Raw genomic sequence first — 18553 nt, forward strand, 5'->3', positions numbered from 1 at the left:
TTAAGACTACTTCGGTCTCCTGCAAGCAGTGTCAAAGCACTTTCAGCAGTGCCATGTAATCTTACTATTTTTTTTACTCATTATTTTATTAACCCGCACAGTGGATATTATCAAATCTTTTTTCATTCAAGTAGTAGGTCTAATGTACCTCCATCACAGAACTGTCAGACACTGAGATAAATATGCTTAAAGTACATTTGAACTATATTCAGCCAATTTCAGCAATCAATTTCTAACATTTCAACCATATAATCCAGTACTGAAATAAAACTCAGTCAGTAACTACCACATCATCCTGAGGTGCTTAGACTAAAATTCTTGGGATTAAGAACACTTTTCTTCCTTCTTTCATACCTATAAGAGAAATTCACTTCAGTGAGAACAGGATCCTTTGTAAACGTACAATATGTCTAAACAGGGTATCTCACTTAAACATGTCACCCCCTGTGCATGGGGGACGCAGTGATGTATGTTGACACTTGCATCCTTAAAAACAACATCAAAAGAAGTATTTCTTATAACGCAAATGACAAAAAAACCCTAGAAGAGTATGAATATTTGCTATTCTTCAGAAATCTGAATATAAAATGACTCTCAGAAGACTAAATTTTCGTCACAACTCAGCTGTTTCCCAAGCTCTTCAAAAACCTTTGAGAAGTACCATTGGGTTTAGCATTCCATCTTTTATAACTAAGTTTTCCACATGGGTTCATCTATATTATTTGAAAAGACCTGTGTTTGTCCAGGTGTCTCCTGAACATCCGCCTGCGGTAAGGCAACGTGAAGAAATTTTGTAGCTTCTCCCCATTACATGTATCTCCTCCTAAACATCCCCTTTTCTAGCCAGATATCATGTAGACCTATCATTCCCCTGCCTGTCCTTCTAGTCCTGATGGATGATTTGTATTCTATGCTTGTCTAGATTACTTTTTTAGGTTTCACAATTCAAATCTCTAGTTTCTTACATGTACTGTTTCTGTTCTTCATGATACTGTTCCTTGTTCTCCATGTTCTGCTCCAGTAACATCTGATTCTGCTGGCTCAGCATCTGAATCTGACTCAGGAGATGATGGTTTTCTTCTTCCAGATTTCCCTTTAGACGGGACAGCAGCTATTAAACAAGAAAAATTAATCTCTCCTCTGCATCTGGCTTCCCTGGAAGCGCACCATAATCAAGCTAACACAATAGCATAGCAACCTAGGATACGAATTTATAAACTTCGAAGTACATGGGGGTGTTATTATGACCACATAGCTTGACCTTCTATATATAGCGTGCCAATAACTTCACACAATGAATGTTAGCACTCTAACAGGAACCCAGCAGTATACCTGCCTATAGCTACTCACCTCACAGTGGTTATCCAGCTTGGTCAGAGAGATATCCATGGACTGGTGCTGTTCTTTCAGCTCATCATAGCGAGCCTGCCAACGATTCAGCTCCAGCTGAGAGTTGTTCAAGGAAGTTTTCAGCTCTTTAGTGTGCGAATGCAGCCCTTCATACTCTGCCTTTAGTTGGTTGTGCAAGAAATTCACCCTAAACATGAAGAAGGACTTATGAAGTCCCATGAAGCAGGCTTATGAAGGACACTTCATAGAAAGTACCTCACATTCAAAGACCACACCATCAGTGTGCAGCTGTCACTGAATCAAACATTAAGTTCCAAAGACTAACTCCTAAAGGCATTTTTATTCTAAGCATATAATAAAATTTTATTAAGAAAGTAGTAATAGCTTTATAAAATATTTCAAATCTACAAAGGAACTTAAAGGAAAATTGAGGAAATAGCAGGTTTATGTTTCATCTATGTGTAAGAAACACCACAAATTTCTGAGGCACAACGTATTTAAGAACATTTGGATATAAAGGCAGCTCTATTTGGCACAAATGAAGAACGCTCACAGAATTTTTTTCCTGATGCATGAAATATAAGCCTAAAGTGTCCTGAAATATAAGCCTAAAGTGTCCTGAGGCGCTTAGGGACATGGTTTAAGTGGGCATGGTGGTGTTGGGTTGACGGTTGGACTCGATGATCTTAGAGGTCTTTTCCAACCTTAATGATTCTAAGATTCTATGAACTGTGAGACATCGTAATGTTGTAAGATGATACTGTGGCATTCTTCTATAGCTTTTGGTAAACCTAAAAATTTCTACAAATCATGAAGGCATAAAATTAACTAAATAGATAAATAAAAAAGATTAAGTTCTGTATCTGCTGACAGATCAGCTAAACCTTGCCCTCTGCCAGCATTGCAATCAACATTTTGCAACATCTTCCTTTGTCCCTAGAGAAATTGAGTTGAAAACAGCAAGCTTGAGGAAACCTCCTTTGTAGAGCTCTGCAGTGTTCTAAAGTACATTACAATTGGGACAGCATATGAAACTTTTGTGACTGAACTTAACATGTGATTTTTAAATATGATTCAAGCTGACATTGCTTTAACTTGGTATGACCTTGGCCCCTTATCTGTACCAAACTATTTCTCAAAATGCCTTTGTAGTATGAACAATGGCACTGAACTGGTTATAGCGGAGAGAGGCCCAGTAGGGATACAGGTTGGGGGTGTGTGTGTGTGGTTACATTTTACTGCTGCATTATGTAAAGTTCAGATGCCAGCTCACAAAAGGGGTTTTGACATGAGTTAACAGTTACCCAGGGATCATATGAATCACTAAACCCACTTTTAATAACAAGAATCAAGTCTCTTTCAAGTATCAATAAATGGCAGCTTTCTCTGGGCAGCAGAAAATAAACAATGGTAACTCTTAGAACTAAATCATATTGTGTAAAAAACAAAATACAGTTCTCCTTAAGGGAAAAAAACTGGGTAGGAACCATTTCACACAACTCTAGATATTATTGGGGGTTTTGGGTATTCGTAGTTCTACTTAAAGACAAGCACTTGGAAACAACTCATTACAGAAACATTTGTGAACTGAACCACACGTGGAAGCTTATTTTGAATGAACGAAAGTCCCAGAATCAAACCATGTTTAAAGCACCGAATAACAGTATTTGTTGAGTGTCCATGAAGCTGATAATCTTAAATGAATTAAACAAAACGATCAAGTTAACAAGACAGAAATTGAGAAGAATTAACAGACACATTAATGAAGGTATTCTGGAGCTACAGTTAACACAACACAGCAAAACAACTGTGTGTTTTGCATAATCGACTTTTTAATAATATATACAAGAATTTAGCAAGGGAACCATACCTGTCCAGTTCCTCCCTCAGCTTCTGATTTTCCCCAGTGGTTATTGCATTTGATCTCCTCTCTTGCTGCAGAACCTCTCTCTCAGTTTTTAAAACTATTTCCAACTCTTCCAGTTCTGCCTTGTGTTTCATTAAACTGTTGTATCTGCAAAAAGAGGAGCAGCATACTCTCAACTTTCATTTAAACGTTTTCCTTCTTCTAGTTTAAGATTTTTAATAGGCAATCCCGCAACTACCAGAAAGGATTTTTTTTCCCTGCCTGATTAGTTTCATACACATTTGTGTGGTTAAACATCTACCAAGTCTGAAGAATTCCACACAAAGCATGGAAATTCAGCTTAGTCTGTAAGTCAACAGGGAGGCTTTTAGAAGAAAAAAAAAATATGCAATTTTAAGTGAACTGGAATGCAATTGCCAGAACCTTATTTCAATTCCAGATTCTGATAATTTGGTAAAAAGCATGCGAGTCTCCACGGTGAGTGGAAACTGCACCATTAAACTGGAATCCAACTCACAAATAATTGTCAGTGGCAGGTTTCAAACACCTGACTAAAAAGCAGAACGCAGCAGCCTAAAAGCAACAAGAAAGCAGTGGAACAGTTTATTAGGTAACAAACTAATGCATATTAGGTTATATGCATAGGTAATAGCATCCTGCAAAGGTAATAATCTCCTTCATATTCCAGACAGATGATGAGGCTAGTGTCAGTGAGTTGACAACAAAACACCTTTAAGCAGGGGCTGATCCACCTGCTTGAGTGGCTCTATTTGTTCACTAGTGAGAAACCCAAGAGCAACACTGGTGCTCACGTCCAGGCTTCCACTGTTACCTGGTTTATACAATTTGTGCATAAATCATTCAGGGTGGGGAGAGGGACAGAGACAGAGGGCAGATGCCATCAACTATGTCTTTAATTTCGATCTCTGGAATGCTAAAATAACAGAGGTGTGGAACACCTCCCCTGATACTTGGCACAGGCATTGACTAGACAGGCTCAGCCTCCCTGAGCTGCTACACCACCTGCATTCGGAAAAGAATGCACCTTGCTGCAAGGAACGAGGTGGCTTGAGACCACTTCGCAAAACAGCACGCTGTTCTCAGAAGATATTTTTTTCCCCTGGTGGCCTCTGTCGGGGTCTGTGCCCACACACACACACACCAGCAGAAGCCACTGGGGACACCGATGCAGTGAATGTCAAAAGTCATCAGCACGTTTTTCTGTGTCTGTGATAAAAGGATGTTGCCCTGAAATATCCCTGGGCAGATACACCTCTGCCAGTCATGAAGAAACATCCTTCTAAGCAATTTTAAACCAGCAACTAGGCGGAAGATGCAGCACTGCTTGAAAAAGCTAGAGAGAACAAGCATCATCCATCTGCAACTCTCATCCCAGTGCCGATGAATGCAGAGCACAGTTACTCTGCAGTCACAAAAACTTCAAAATAAAAACAAAAGCAGCAGACAGCACCAAATACACTGACTCCAGCCAACTTGTTTTTCTTTCAGGCTACCATTCTCTTTATTCCAGGGTCAAATTACAGCCTGTCCCAAATTCCAGTCCATTGAAGGGCCACACAGAAAAGTACCTGTCTCCCAGACAAAAGCTGCTTTTTGCTATTCATTCCCAGTAACAGCAGTGGAGTTTAATTAACCTTATTTATTTGTTTTCTTCCTCCATTCAGCTCCAGGACATTTCAAATTCAATGTCTGTACAACAAATGGAAGAACCTGAAAGCAGAGGAAGGTTTCACATCCAGCTCCAAGAAGGATATAAGACAGACTGCATGCCAACCCAGAATCTGAGAAGACAAACTCCACAGTCAGTCCCTTGGCAGAGATTACCATGGCTGCCTCTGCAGAAACTGTGTTGTGAATTCTTTTGCCATTTCTGTATGATAGGGCTACTCCGTTCATTTTTATCCAAGCCCTCTGTTTTTTAAAAAGGGCTACCTAGAGGGAAGCAGTATACTGGTCCAGTTTTACCAGCTCGGCCCAGCTCTACATGCTGCCTTTGAGCATAAGAATCCCTGATGTAGACCACAGCTGCTCCCCTAGATATTAGGTGAAAGGTAAGAAAGACGACACTGTTTGCAAAAATGCAAGTGATTCTGCATCTCTGGAGCCTTAATGAAATCCCTAGGCAAAATTTTCTTGTAGTCTGGATTCAGCATGGAGTCTACCATTTGAGCAGGATTTGTGCCACCTGACAAGGTCTACCACAGGGGGCAAGGTTACCCATCCTGTAGGCTATTCAACACTCATGTTCACTCCGCTTCTTTAAGCATCAGGCACTTGGACAGAGGGGTTTTAAAAAGATTTTCTTATACATGCAAATAAAATCCATTTTGGCTATGACACAATCCATTCCTCAGATTGAACAATCATATCCCTCTTTACTCCTTTTGGCTTTCTCTCTTTCTGCTGCTTTGTTAGGAGAAATACTGTGGGTAGGTATTTGTGACAGAGAACTTTAAAAATGCTCAGCTGTGATAAAAAAATGTGTGGCAAAAGGAACCCAGAAAAATAATTACCAGCCAGCATTGGTAACATAATACAAGTCCCTGTCATACGTAACTCTCCACAGCAGGGATTCTGTTTTTCCAGTGTCTCTGCAGGATTAGACTTCTGCAGAGTAAGCCACAAAGAAATGCTCAAGGATCTGCTAATCAAATGTAGCTAGAAAGTTATTACCTCCCCTCAGTAATGTGCAATATGTAAAGCAATTTAAAAAATGCAGCAAAAGAGTCCAGCCTTTCTGTGTTCACTGAGATGATCAGCCAAACACCGCAAAGTCAAGAAACTGCTATTAATGGTAAACGATCCTAACATACTAACTCTCCTTTTCTTGCTAAGTCAAACCCACATGTCTGTGGTTTGCTGGGCTATGACAGGCCATTTCACTGCAGTTACACACAACCCATTATAAATCCCCACTGCAGTGCTAATACTGTGCAGATAGAGCCGAGGGAGGTTTAATGAAGTTTGCTCAGGTGCAGAAAATATTCTGTGGTTAGAATGCATCAGAGTGAACTACACAAACCTTGGGGACCTTGGCAGTGGGACCTACACAGTGTTAGGAGCCCACAAGCTAACTAAAGTTGCTGTGGATTTTTCTAGACAAGCTGCAGTCATAGGTTTGTGCAGGAGTGCAATCCTGCCGCAAGCAACAGAACTATGATTACAGTGCTGTCACCAACTGAGAAAAACCAATTACCCCGGAGTTGGGACAAGCAAAACCCGTCTCTTCAACACTGCACAAGCGAACTTCTTGGCTGCACTGAGCTGCTCTGGGAAAATTTAGCAGGTGGTGCATTCTAGCTGAAGTTGGAAGCGAGATATTTCATCTTAGCAGTTAAATGCCTCAGAGTGGCAGAAGAAAACAGTTTTCTTACAGCTGTTTTTCTAACTTTCTCCCCTCTGCTCCCTCAGCCAGCTGAACTGCACGTAGCACGTGATGGAGGGAAAACAACACACACACAAAAAAGTGGTTTGTCTCTTTTTTCTGACAGCCAAATAGAGAGACAGGCCATCCTTGGACAAATCACCTTGATAAGTATCTTTTGAGACTGATGTGCTGAGGACACTGCACTCTTAAAAACTGTCAAAATCAACCTGCTTTGAGTATAGAAAAGGCCACCATCTGCTCCCCTGCAACATCTCTCACTAGCAGCCCCATCTCAGTAACAGACAGTCCAAATTGTTAATGTTTACAATGGTGGTCTGAGCACTTATCACTAGAGATAATCTATTTTTAGAAACCCACTTTTTCCTTAGGCTAGAAATGTTCAATAATTGGTACTCATCAAGAAAAGAAAGAACCCAGCAAAATTAGACAATTGTATAAGAAAAGTTTTGAGGGGTAGGCAGAGTGGCATTTATGTAGTAGTACATTATATATATATATTGTTCGATCCATGCACAATTGTCAGAAAATGAGAGAGACTAAACAATGAACTGATAACTCTGATTTCACAATTCAATTGAAGGGCCTGAAGCAAAAGTCTTAGCTTGTGAGAACTAGAAGAAAATAAATAATACAACACACTCTCATAGCTAGCTCAATACAGCTTCCTTCAGAGAGCCTCCTTTGTCACGAGGTTGATGACACACACAATCTTCAATAATTTAAAATTCTCAAGATACATACTACTCACACATAAGTAATTACCTAGGTGACTTGCAGACCTTACTGTACGACTAGAAAAGATACCCCACACAGTAGAACTGGGAGAATTTTTTTAAGGCTGCATGTTATTATAGCGCAGATCCTTAAATGTAGTAAAGACATTTAAGCTACTTCTGACAAAGCATCCCCAAGACCCAAGCCCATGTTTGCTAAACCTCACCAGAGTCATCTGTGGTCTACCACCTTTAGAGGTCTAAAATCTGCAACTTTGCAAATATTTTCATCTCATCTCCTAATGATAGCAAGAATGAGAAGACACTTTTTCTGGGGAACAACTTACTTGGTAGTTTCTGTTTGTAATTGGAGACCAACATTTCAGGCTAAGATTGTAACATGGGCACATTCTGGCTACACTACACCCCTGAGCAGTGAGCCTACCTCTCACCCAGACCTTTGTGCTCCAGATCCAGGTTTTTGTGCAATGTTTTCAGGCAGCTGTGCTGGTTTATTAGCATTTCGTATTCTGCAGACTGCCGTTCATGCAGTGAAGCAAGGTGTTCATGGTCCTGAAGCAATGACTCATACTCCGCTTTCAGCTGCTCCTTCTGTTTCAGTAGATTTTCATTCTCATTCTCCTTGGCTGTCTGCTGATTTTGGAGTAAGGCATTCTGGGCCATCAGTGAAGCACTCTGGGAGCTGAGGGTTGAATTTTCTACCTAAAGTTTTCTCAAATAAAAAGCAAACATTACTTATTTACACCTACTGGTACATACAACAAATGTAGTAGCAGCTTCTATCTGTATAGAGTTAATCAAGAATGCATCCATTGCTTTGTAGACTTAAGACATTTATGGACAATTTGGCATCATTTTGGTATTGCTGGTAGTATGCACCATATAAAGTTATGCTATCAGCAGTCTGAAAAGTATCAGGATAACCTCCAAACTGAAACAACGCTGTTTTACTAGCGGAAGCTCTTGAACCTGAAGACCAAGATGAGCTGGAATACTCAAAACTCAACTGCATCTCTGACAATCACGTACAAAGCCAAAGTTACCCCATGTTTGTGTACAAGTAACGAAAACTTAAGTTCACCCAAACTCAACAAAATTAACTGCAGCACTGTGTATGGGGCAGCACTCCTAACAAATCTGATTTCAGTAGATAGGTAGTGCATTGATTTTATATGTTGCTTATATACTTCAATTGCAGATGAGAAATAAGTCAAAAGAACAAAAAAATTACCCTGTGAATGTGCGAGAGGAAAAGCTTGAAAAGGGAAATTCCCATAAAAAAATTAGAGCTAATCCAATGTTATCCTTTAAAACTGTTCTTCTCAAGCTAAGTTTATTTTTTCAAAATTAAAGTAACGTTTAAGAGTATCTGTTTTCCACCGGCAACTTTGACATTTTGTCTGAAAGTGTGAAAACTGTGATTGGAACCCATTGCTATAATGCCTCTTGGGAGCTGACTTGCGTCCTCTTCCCATTTCTTCCAAGCTCTTTCACAGGCATGGCATTAACAGAAAAAAAGAGCAAAGATCTGCTGCAAAGAGCAAAGCTGCACTTCTGGAATAACACTGTATTGCTGTATTGATTTTACAAATTTCTCTCTAAATAACTACCTTCTTGATGAAGATAGCTACCAGACATTAGCTACAGAGCCAATTTCCCTCCTAGCTTAGAGAAATTCAGACCGCAAAATAAGCTCCACCTTCTGGGCCTCATCTTTACATCACTACGTCGTCCTATCATTACAAACATTCTTATTAGCTGTCATCTTCTCCACACTACTATAATCAAATCCAGTCTTCTGGCACAGAGGTGCAAGGCTGTTCTGACCTGGAGTTTGGCCGTCTGCGTCTGCAGGGCAGTGTTGTGCTCCTGAAGGAAGATGTTTTGCTTCTGTAGTGTCAGGATCTGATTGTTGAAGGAGACATTCTGTGTTTCTAAATGCTTCAGCTGTTCCTTAAGCAGCTGCTTCTCAGTATGCAGGGCTGCATTCTGAAAAAGAGATGGCATTGAAGGGGTGACAGGAAGAAATGAAACAGCTGTCCTGATCATTTGGAGTCCTATCGAAGATGAGAACCAATTAGTGGTGATCATTCTGCAACAAATGTGCAAAAGCAAACTCTCCCCAGTATTAAATAAAGTAGGACAGATGTTATACACAGGATTAATCCCTACAATGTTATATAAGAGATATATAGCATTGAAGTCCCATGCAATCCTAAGAGACACCCGAGGAATTTGGTAGACTTACGTGCTCCAGAAAACCCACCAGATTCCTATAAGCTCAGAAATCCAGTTCCCAGCAACCCACCCACTCATGATAGAAAGTGAAGTCTGAGAGATAACAGGAAATAGGAGAAGACTTACATTCCTTTCCAGTTCAATTGCCCTGTCCTTCAGTTTCAACAGCTCCACGGTAGCTTCTCGGTGTCCCATTTCCAATTTCTCATCCATTTGGTGGTTGGGAATGAGTTTCTCTGCAGAATACCTCAGTGACTTCTGAGCATACTGCCCATCCTGTTGAGTCTGCTTAAGTGCATCAAAGTCCTTCTTTACCTGCAAAGCCAACAAGCAACAACCTTAACAGTGGGATTTTATATTAATAATGATGGGATATGCAGTTCCTCTCTTGCAACGTAGGGACTTTAAGGCATTCAAGAACCATTACCCTGACTTCACAAATGGCGAAGCTGAGACACAGACAGGTGGAGGAATCCATGCCTCTTGGCCTCCAGTCAGGTGACCTTTGACTCAAGCTCACTGTCACCTAACAAACAGACTGTTCTTAGGTGAGATGTTTCAACTGCAGTCTTCCTCAGCCTATACTCTCATTGAAACAAGGTAGAAAAACACCACCATGACAATGAAAAAAACATGGGAAAAGAGAGATCTGCAAATAGTGGTTTTGTAAAAAAACCTCCTGCCGTGCCCCCAGCCCAACAATTTTGCTGAAATTGGTGCCTATATATAGAAAGGGACAAGAGAAAGCAGTCCAGTCAAAAAAGGTTTTTGGGAAGTGCATGTATGTGTGGGGGGGTCAGGGGGAAGTAGAGATAACTTGTTCTTGCTGAGTTTAAAAAAAAAACCAAACAATAAAAAAACCCATGTGAATGTGCAAAACCCACATCGTGAACAATTAAAATTCAGTTAACCTCTTACCGTATTTAGATCATTCTGTAACTGCTGGTTCAAGTTCAGAGAGTCTTTCACTTGGGCTTCCAGCATTGTGATCTTTTCCTCTTTCACAGCTAGTGTTGTCTTTAGTGCCGATGCAGTTTTACTCTCCAGAATCTTGTATTTTCTGAAAGACATGAGAATAGCTTTCCAATGTCTGCCACTGGGATAGGAGCTACCATCTAGGTAGGAGACTTCACCTTCACCCATTCCAAACATCAGTACATGTTACATTATATGCATTTTCTTCTTCAGGAAAATGATTTCTTCTACTGCTGCAGATCGCTACTGGTATATTATAGCTGGGGAACCTACTTTTGGAAAATCCAATCAATTTTAATAGAGGTAATGCCAGCAGGGTTCTACAGAAATATCTGAGAGCTACATAACTTAAAAGCAAATAAGTTTTTCTCTTTTTCCCCTAATTACACTAGAGAAATTTCTTCTCACGGCTCTTTTGTACGTTCTTGACAAGGAGAAAAATCCACAGTAGATCCTAAAGACTCCTACGAGATGGGTATGTTTCTTTAATTAGGTCTTACCAAGAGGCCTATATACATATATATACAGATTGTTGGGGTTTCTTTGTTCATTACTATAGGACTTGCAAAGGAATTCCCTGCAATGAAGAATTTCTTAGGCAACACCTACGTTTATATTAACAGGTTGTTGGATCACCAATTACATGGAGTAATGACAGACACTCTTCAATAGACACTATTCTTACTTGTAAAGAGAATATGAGGAGGAATACACACTGAAATAGCTACCCAGCTACTCTACTGGGGAGTAGAGGAAGACTGTAGTAACACTGGCTAGCATGGAGAGAGAAAATGGCATTTCTTCCTTCCATCCAAGAAAACGTTTTGCAAAACTTGCAGTATACTGCCAAGCTTGCTACAGAAAAATATGCTTTATATCCAAAATTGGTAAGTATAATTGGAGTGAGACGGATGAGAACCAAAAAGAAAGGTAAAGGGCTTGAGTTTGGCTGAGGAAAAGCCTGCAGAGTCAAAAGAATGACTAAGAGGTCAGTTTCCTTACGTGTCTTCATTGCCGTTGTCATCCTGTAGCAGCAGCTCTTTGTTCAATCCTATCTTCTCCAGTTCCTGGCTCAGTTTGTCCAGCTGACTAGACAACTGTTGACTCTTCAGCTTCTCCAGGACCAAATCCTGTAACAGCACTAACATGATTAGTTGCTGTGCAAAGGGTGGTGATAATTATCCAGCACTATAGATTTTTTTAAAAAGTACTGAAAAAGTCATCGGATAAAATCCTAGTTCCAAGAAGGTCAGCTAAAATTCTTCATCAGTGACAGCTGAGTGCAGAATTAAACTGATTGCTTTTATTTATAGTTTACTTGGAATAAATCTGAAGAATGCTTCTTTTGGCCTTTGTCTCGTTTACTGCACCAGATTACTTCTGCCAACACTGGCATCCTGCCTGCCTGCCAAGAGGGAATACGTGCAGGCCAGGAGACATCTTGCCCTTGTACCACAGAAGGGATGTGTGCAGGTCAGGGGACACCAGCAGAGGGAGTTCCCACCTCTCAGCTAGGACAAAAAGCCCTGCTGAAAAGCCCAGCCAACACTGGCACACAGAGGAGTGACAGGACTTCAGTATGAAAGTTTCCTGAAATAATGTGGTTAAGATGTTATTACCAAGGGACTTGGTAATAGTGTATGTTCACTATTAACTCTGAGTTTCTGACATATGGTAAATTACTGCCAAAATTAAAAAAGCGTAATTACATCATCATGTAAGAGACAGGACAGCTTTGGAGACTACACAGCTTGGTCACTTATTGTGGTACCTACCGGCCTGTTCTGGTTTCATTTAGGTTTCTTTGGAAGAAACTTAAGCAGAACCAGACAAGGAAGTCATATGAGGAAGAGATTTGATGGAGTTGTACCAGAAAGTATATTGGGACAATACTTTGCTGTTATGCCAGTAAAGTGGTCTGTGTGGAAATGGCCTGAGAAGACATAATACCAGCCTGCATGTTTAAAAAGGACATATCATTTTTGGTGCATAGCCAAGTTCAAAGATCCCTACCATTCAAAATTCTCTGAAATGCACATGTACCACAGAGAACTACATTGCTCATGTTTCTGCTCAAAAGTTTTCTTAAACAAGGTATGAGGAAAGAACAACAAAATTACTGAAGCACTTCAAGTAAGAAAAAAAATTATCCTGGATATCAAACAGAAGCAAGAATAAAATTTTAAAAATATACTTCGTTAAACATAAACTGTAGGTATTCAGTAGTCCTCTGATACCACAAATTTAGCCATGTATTCATTCACATGGCAAGGGAAAAAAAGGTAAGGGTAAGGTCAGTGCTAGTCCATGGTCTGTAAACAGGTCCTTTCAACATCCATGAACTCCTGTAGAATCTATAGAAAGTAACTAAGGAAAAGAAGATACGCTTCTGTATGGGTCTGTACCACTGGAAATTTGCAGAAGTCAGAAGGGAAAGATGAAAAAGGAGCCTTCTCAGAAACGTTATTATTTTATTTATTTTTAAGGAAAGTTGGATAGAAACACAACTTGGGACTGTTTCAAATGTTTCTGATAAACTTTTTTCCCTCCTCAAAATTACACTAATGCTTCAAAAACTAAAAAAACCCTAAATCTTCAAGTGAGTAATTGCTTAGTGCATTAGTCTTGCTAAACTTAATTATTTCACTGAGCTACTGCAGCACTGACCGTTTTCCTTTGAATGCTTTTTGACAGGAAATCCTGTTTCTGGCGGGACAACAGCAGCTGGGGCAGGCAATGAGAGCAAGTTGCAATAACCTGAATCTGCTCATAGGCCACTTATAAGAGTATCAGGTTCTGGCACATACATCATTAGTTTGCCAATGTCCTAATGCTAATTGTGTATTTTTAAAAGATGACTACTAGGAAAAGTGCGATTACTGCATTCTGCAGTGGAGAGCAGTGCTGGAAGAGATCGCTGCTGCTTAACAACAGAGCTGCTTAGCATGCTCTCACTCTGCATGGAAGCTTTTTGGGAAAAATGCTGTAGGTAGTTGTAAAGCAAAAACTTGGTGCAGCTGTTTTTGAAAGGGTTAGGTTGGTCATCTGGGATGGTTCTTGTCTTAGCTAAGTCTGTTTTAGAACAGGGATGTTAATGTGTCCTCAACAAGTGCTCTAATTTCTAGGCTTAAAAAGTCAGTCTCCTCTGCTGGAGCTCTCACGTTAGCAAACAATTTTGTGGTCACAGGGTTAGAGAAAGTATCAAAGTCTTTGGTTTACAGCTACCAGGTGGGAGCTGTGTTAAAACCCTATTCTGCATGAAAACAGATGTCATTTGGAGACATTGCGTTCATGGACACAAAGTGGTACATCACAGTTTTTGGCAGGTTCCACTTTCCAAGGCAACACTATCCAATGATGGCTGTTAAGGCTGTGAAGATCCCCTAGCTCATGTAGTAAACAGTCATGGGACAGCTGTCTGTCTCCCTTTGGTACTTCACAGAGCTGAAACAAAAAATAGCATCATATTGAAACCAGTAGTATTATTTTGCTTACCTCTCTCAAGGTAGCTAGTGTTGTTTTATCAATCGTAACTTGCTTTATGAGATCTTTATTGTCCTTTTCAAATTCTTTCAGCTTATTAGATGAATCTCTGAATCGAGCAATTTCCTTTTCTAGTGTCTTGTTTTCTTTCTCAGCAACTGCCAACTTTACTGTACTATCATCCAAAATAGCATCTTTCAGCTCCACTTGCTGCCAAAGCCGTTTTGTTTCTTTCTCTAGCATTTTTTTGTCTTTCTCAAGCTGAGACATTTCTTGTTCTAGGGCTTTGTTCTCCTTTTCTAACCTCTCTAGCTGTTTGGCAGAAATCTTTAGTTCCTCAAGGTTTCTCTGGAGGACCTGATTTTCACTCTCCATTCCCTGTACTTCTTTTTCTAGCTCCTGGATCTTTTTGCTGCTGTTCTCCAAGATTTGCTGAAGTCTTTGGTTTTCAGAGTTGACGCTCTGATAGCTTAACTCCAGCCTCTCCGATTTCTTGCTCATTGCTTTCAACATTTCCACATTCTTCCTTAAGTCCTCTTTCTCCCTCTCCAAATCTTTATTTTCTGCTTCTATTTGTGCCATTTTTGTGCTGGTAAATCTCATGGTCTCCACTACTCTCCTAAGCTCCAGATTTTCTTCATCCAATTGCTTGTTGTCCCTTTCCAGGTCCCCTAGCCGGATGGAAATATTCTGCAATGTGTCTAGGGATTTTCTTAGCTTCTTATTTTCCACTTCCAGGTCCCCATTCTCCTGCTCGAGAACTTCAACTTTTTCTGTCACTATTTTCATCGCCGCTGCCTTCTTTGTGAGCTGTTCATTCTCTTTCTCCAGCCGATGGAGCTCTTTTTCCATCTCTTCCACTCTTTCCACTTTTTCTTTAACCTGGTCAAAATCCTTTTGCAATTGTTTCTTCTCAAATTCCAGCTTGCTCAGTTTGGTACTAGTCTCTGTAACTGTTTCATGAAGGATCTTGTTCTCTTTTTCAATATCTTTTACTCTTGCCTCGCTGCTCACTTGAGATCTTTGTCTCAGGGATAAGACCACTTGATTAAGGTGGTCATTTTCTTGTTTAAGGTCCTTTATCTACATAAACAATAAAAAATTCATGCAAATGTTACTCATCTACCTTACAATGTGCAGTATAAATTAGCCCTGAAGCAGACAGGACAAAACCACGTCCATTTAATCCAAGACAAATTCCTCAACAGGTTTCCCTGACTAAAACCAACAACAAATATATGAAAAAAAATTGTTACCTCTGGCAATGTGGGATTCTAACAAATTAAAAATGGTGCTATATTCCTCCTACCAGCTAAAAAGGTGGAAGCAGAGGGAGAAAGTGGATAAGTGACCTTCAGAGAATGCCATGGAGAGGACGCTTTAAGAATCATTCCTAATAAAGGTTAACTTTCTGTTTAGGTTTACATTCACATCTTTGGGATCCAAAGATACAAATTCTCTCTGATAAGGCATCAGAAACCACAAAATGTTTGAAAATTTATAGCAGTTAGATCTCATTAAGGACACACTTTCTGTAAAAACAGTACACTTACCCTACTGGCCAAATTTCAGCTGAAGCAATTGTGATTTAGATTGCAATTTGCATTTGATTCTTATCTAGACAACATCCACAGAAATAAAAAATTACTTATACCTGAAAAAAACAGAATCTGCCCTTTTCTGATGATTAGGGATACTTCTGTTTTTACTTCCTGCCCTACCTGTGAAGCATTCATTAATTCTTACCACAAAGAGCCTGTATGTGTTCTAAGTTGGTGGTAAAGTGCAGTTTCCCAGTTAGAAGTCTGGGTAAGAATCCTTCAAGATGAAATGCACTACACAAATAAGACATTTTGTTATTAATCTTCACCCCACAAATCTTGGGAGTAAATTTTAATACATTTGAAAATATATAGACCAGCCTCCAATGATCTGTGTCGGTATTTTCTTTGCTAGTCAAATTAATACAGATGATACCTTGCACGAACCTATAATAGGATAGTTTCAAGGCATTGTACATGAACTGCAATACAGTAGTAAAAGCTGAAGAGCATTTAAAATACCAATTCAGAAGACAAATGCCGTCTCAGCATCTTTTTAAAATAGAGCAAAAAAGTTGGATATCTAAAAAACCCAACCAAACCAATCAGGACATACAGCTGGCAGAAGACCAATCTTCTGCAATAAAATGGGGTTATATTTGCACATCCTAAAAGCAGGTGGTATCCCATTTAGTAAGATCCAGGGCTTTTTTCCCCAAAGAGGGAAGGTCTGTCCTTACAACAGCCTGAAGATCCCTCTATGGTTACAGGAGCAGTAGCTTTTACCTACATTTGAACAAGTTCAACCTGCACTTAATAGCTCTCAAATTGCCCTATCTCCCTGAGTACCAGATGCTCTAAATGGCATCAGTAAATTACCATTACTGAGCATATACTTTTATATTACATTTGTGAAGTTTGCACCTGTCTGTCTTTGTCAGCTTTTAGAGTCTCCATGACGACTCGTAGCTGTTCCTTATCTTTTATCAGCTCCTCGCTCAAGGTCTCCAGATCTTGATTACTTTGCTTCTCTTTTTCAATTTGATTTTGCAACTTCTCAATCTGTGTGGAGAGAACACACCAAAACACATCAGCCACAGCTTGACACAATGACTGTTTGCACTTTATGTTATTTTGAAGACCAGAGAGGAATGAGATGGGGACTATGGCTGAGAGATGTAATCCTTCCCTTCTGCAGCTTGCCAGTCTCAGAGGAGGAAATGGACTGTTTTGTTTTTCTCACAGAGCCAAGAATCTCCTTCATGCCTATTAAGATCAGAGCATATAAGGTACAGCAGCAAGAAACGCTTCACCTGCCTGCCTGCATGCCCTGTTGTGCTCCTGTCATCAGTGATTAAGTTTCTGGTGCTCACCTTTCTGAGGGACTTGCCTCCTCCTAGCCTCTCCATCACTGATGGCCTTAATCTATCAGTGAATGTGGAGAAAGTTAAGCCAACTCAGTGAGCAACAGAATTAAAAAAAAAAGTCAGGAACAGAGGAAAAGCACCAGAGTTTCCAAGATTACTTTCCCTCTCCCCGTGCTCTGTTGGCCCTCCGTTTTCCCCAGCAGGGGACAATACTGGATTTGAAAGATTTGTGAATAAGATCCCAGTCCCACAATGAATGATGTCTTCTTACTCCCTCCTCATGAAAGTCGTACTCATAATGCACTAAGCGTTGAAAAGCAGTAGCTCTTCAGTATTTAGAAGCAAGGGGTTCAGAGAGCTAGGCTCCCCAAATCAGGAAGTATTCCTTTTTATGCCTGTAAAGCTTTGTGAGCACCTACAGCTCTGCACAAATATCAGCTCATTTTTTTGTGTTGGTATTATGAACTTTGCCAACAGTGAAAATGTCAATGAAAAAGGTATTAACAATAATTCTTACAAGTGGGAAATAGCTGGAGGCTGGGCTCTGCCTATGTCAACATGTGCCTCATTACAGGAAGCGTTTAAACAAGCAAGGGCTGCCCAGATTGGAGATAAGAAGGGCTTAACAGTTACAAATGTAACCATGTTAAGGTTCATTGGTCTCAAAGGAGCTGTTCAGAGAAAGCTGGAACATAGACTCAGTAACTCAGCAATAGCTGGTCTTCGTTAGCACTTCACAGAAAACTGGAGGCAAGTAAGAAACTACTGTTTACAGCTTGTTAGGAACGCAGAGAAAACAGATAGGTACTTGGGCTGCTGTTACCTGACTGTGCCTGAAAGGAGGGTTTTCTATTATTAGCTCCTGTGAAAACCTTGCAAGAAAGGAAAAGATATATCCGTGACTTTTCCTTCCTATCACCTCCTCTTGTACTACCTGAATAATCCTGTTCCGGCTACATGATCCTTCCAAGCACTAGACCAGTAGGCAGCCAAGCATACTCAGACAATTTTTGAAAGTCTCAGACAGAGGATGAAATCTGAATCCAGTTAAATTACTTTAGGGAGGCAAGATTTTACTATGGGTATCACAGGAAAGTTACAAAAAACATAGGCATACAACATTTGAGAAAGACTTCTTTATCTCTTGTCCTGTGTCTTTATATGTGCTTGTCTTTAACAGTCCTTAAGAACTGTTGCCCTCTCCTCTGTCTACTGTAGAAACCATTCTGCAATGGATCAGAGAGACTTCCCCTATTATCCCCCTTTTCCCTAGCACACCCCCTTGTGGACATGCATACCCTCTAATGAAGGGGACACGTGTGAAACACAAAAGCACGTTAGAGGAAGAGAAGATTAAAAAAAATTTCAAACATCTCAAACCTAGTGGCCTTCTATGATGGAGTGACTGCATCAGTGCACAACAGAAGAGCTACAGATGTTGTCTATCTGGACCTCTGTAAGGCCTTTGACACGGTCCCCCACAACATCCTTCTCTCTAAACTGGAGAGGTATGGATTTGATGGGTGGACTGTCCGGTGGGTGAGGAATTGGTTGGATGGTCACATCCAGAGGGCAGTGGTCAACGGCTC

The 18553-nt window shown here is 40.2% G+C and overlaps 1 protein-coding gene across 6 annotated transcripts in view; it reads right to left on the minus strand.

Moving 5' to 3' along the window:
* The window catches only part of CCDC88C (coiled-coil domain containing 88C), a 100897-nt gene that overhangs the window by 12792 nt on the left and 69552 nt on the right, over positions 1 to 18553 (minus strand). For all 6 annotated transcript variants that reach the window (XM_009280776.2, XM_019472466.1, XM_009280777.2 and 3 more), the window contains exons 13-22: positions 16522 to 16659; positions 14069 to 15139; positions 11576 to 11703; positions 10517 to 10658; positions 9725 to 9913; positions 9188 to 9349; positions 7785 to 8062; positions 3221 to 3364; positions 1351 to 1537; positions 966 to 1111 (exon numbers count right to left, since the gene is read on the minus strand). In XM_009280776.2, coding sequence (XP_009279051.1) covers positions 966 to 1111; positions 1351 to 1537; positions 3221 to 3364; positions 7785 to 8062; positions 9188 to 9349; positions 9725 to 9913; positions 10517 to 10658; positions 11576 to 11703; positions 14069 to 15139; positions 16522 to 16659 — 2585 coding nt within the window. The remainder of the gene's footprint in view (positions 1 to 965; positions 1112 to 1350; positions 1538 to 3220; positions 3365 to 7784; positions 8063 to 9187; positions 9350 to 9724; positions 9914 to 10516; positions 10659 to 11575; positions 11704 to 14068; positions 15140 to 16521; positions 16660 to 18553) is intronic.

This window comes from Aptenodytes forsteri, unplaced genomic scaffold (assembly GCF_000699145.1).
Source record: "Aptenodytes forsteri isolate BGI_AS27 unplaced genomic scaffold, ASM69914v1 Scaffold193, whole genome shotgun sequence".
NCBI lineage: Eukaryota > Metazoa > Chordata > Aves > Sphenisciformes > Spheniscidae > Aptenodytes > Aptenodytes forsteri.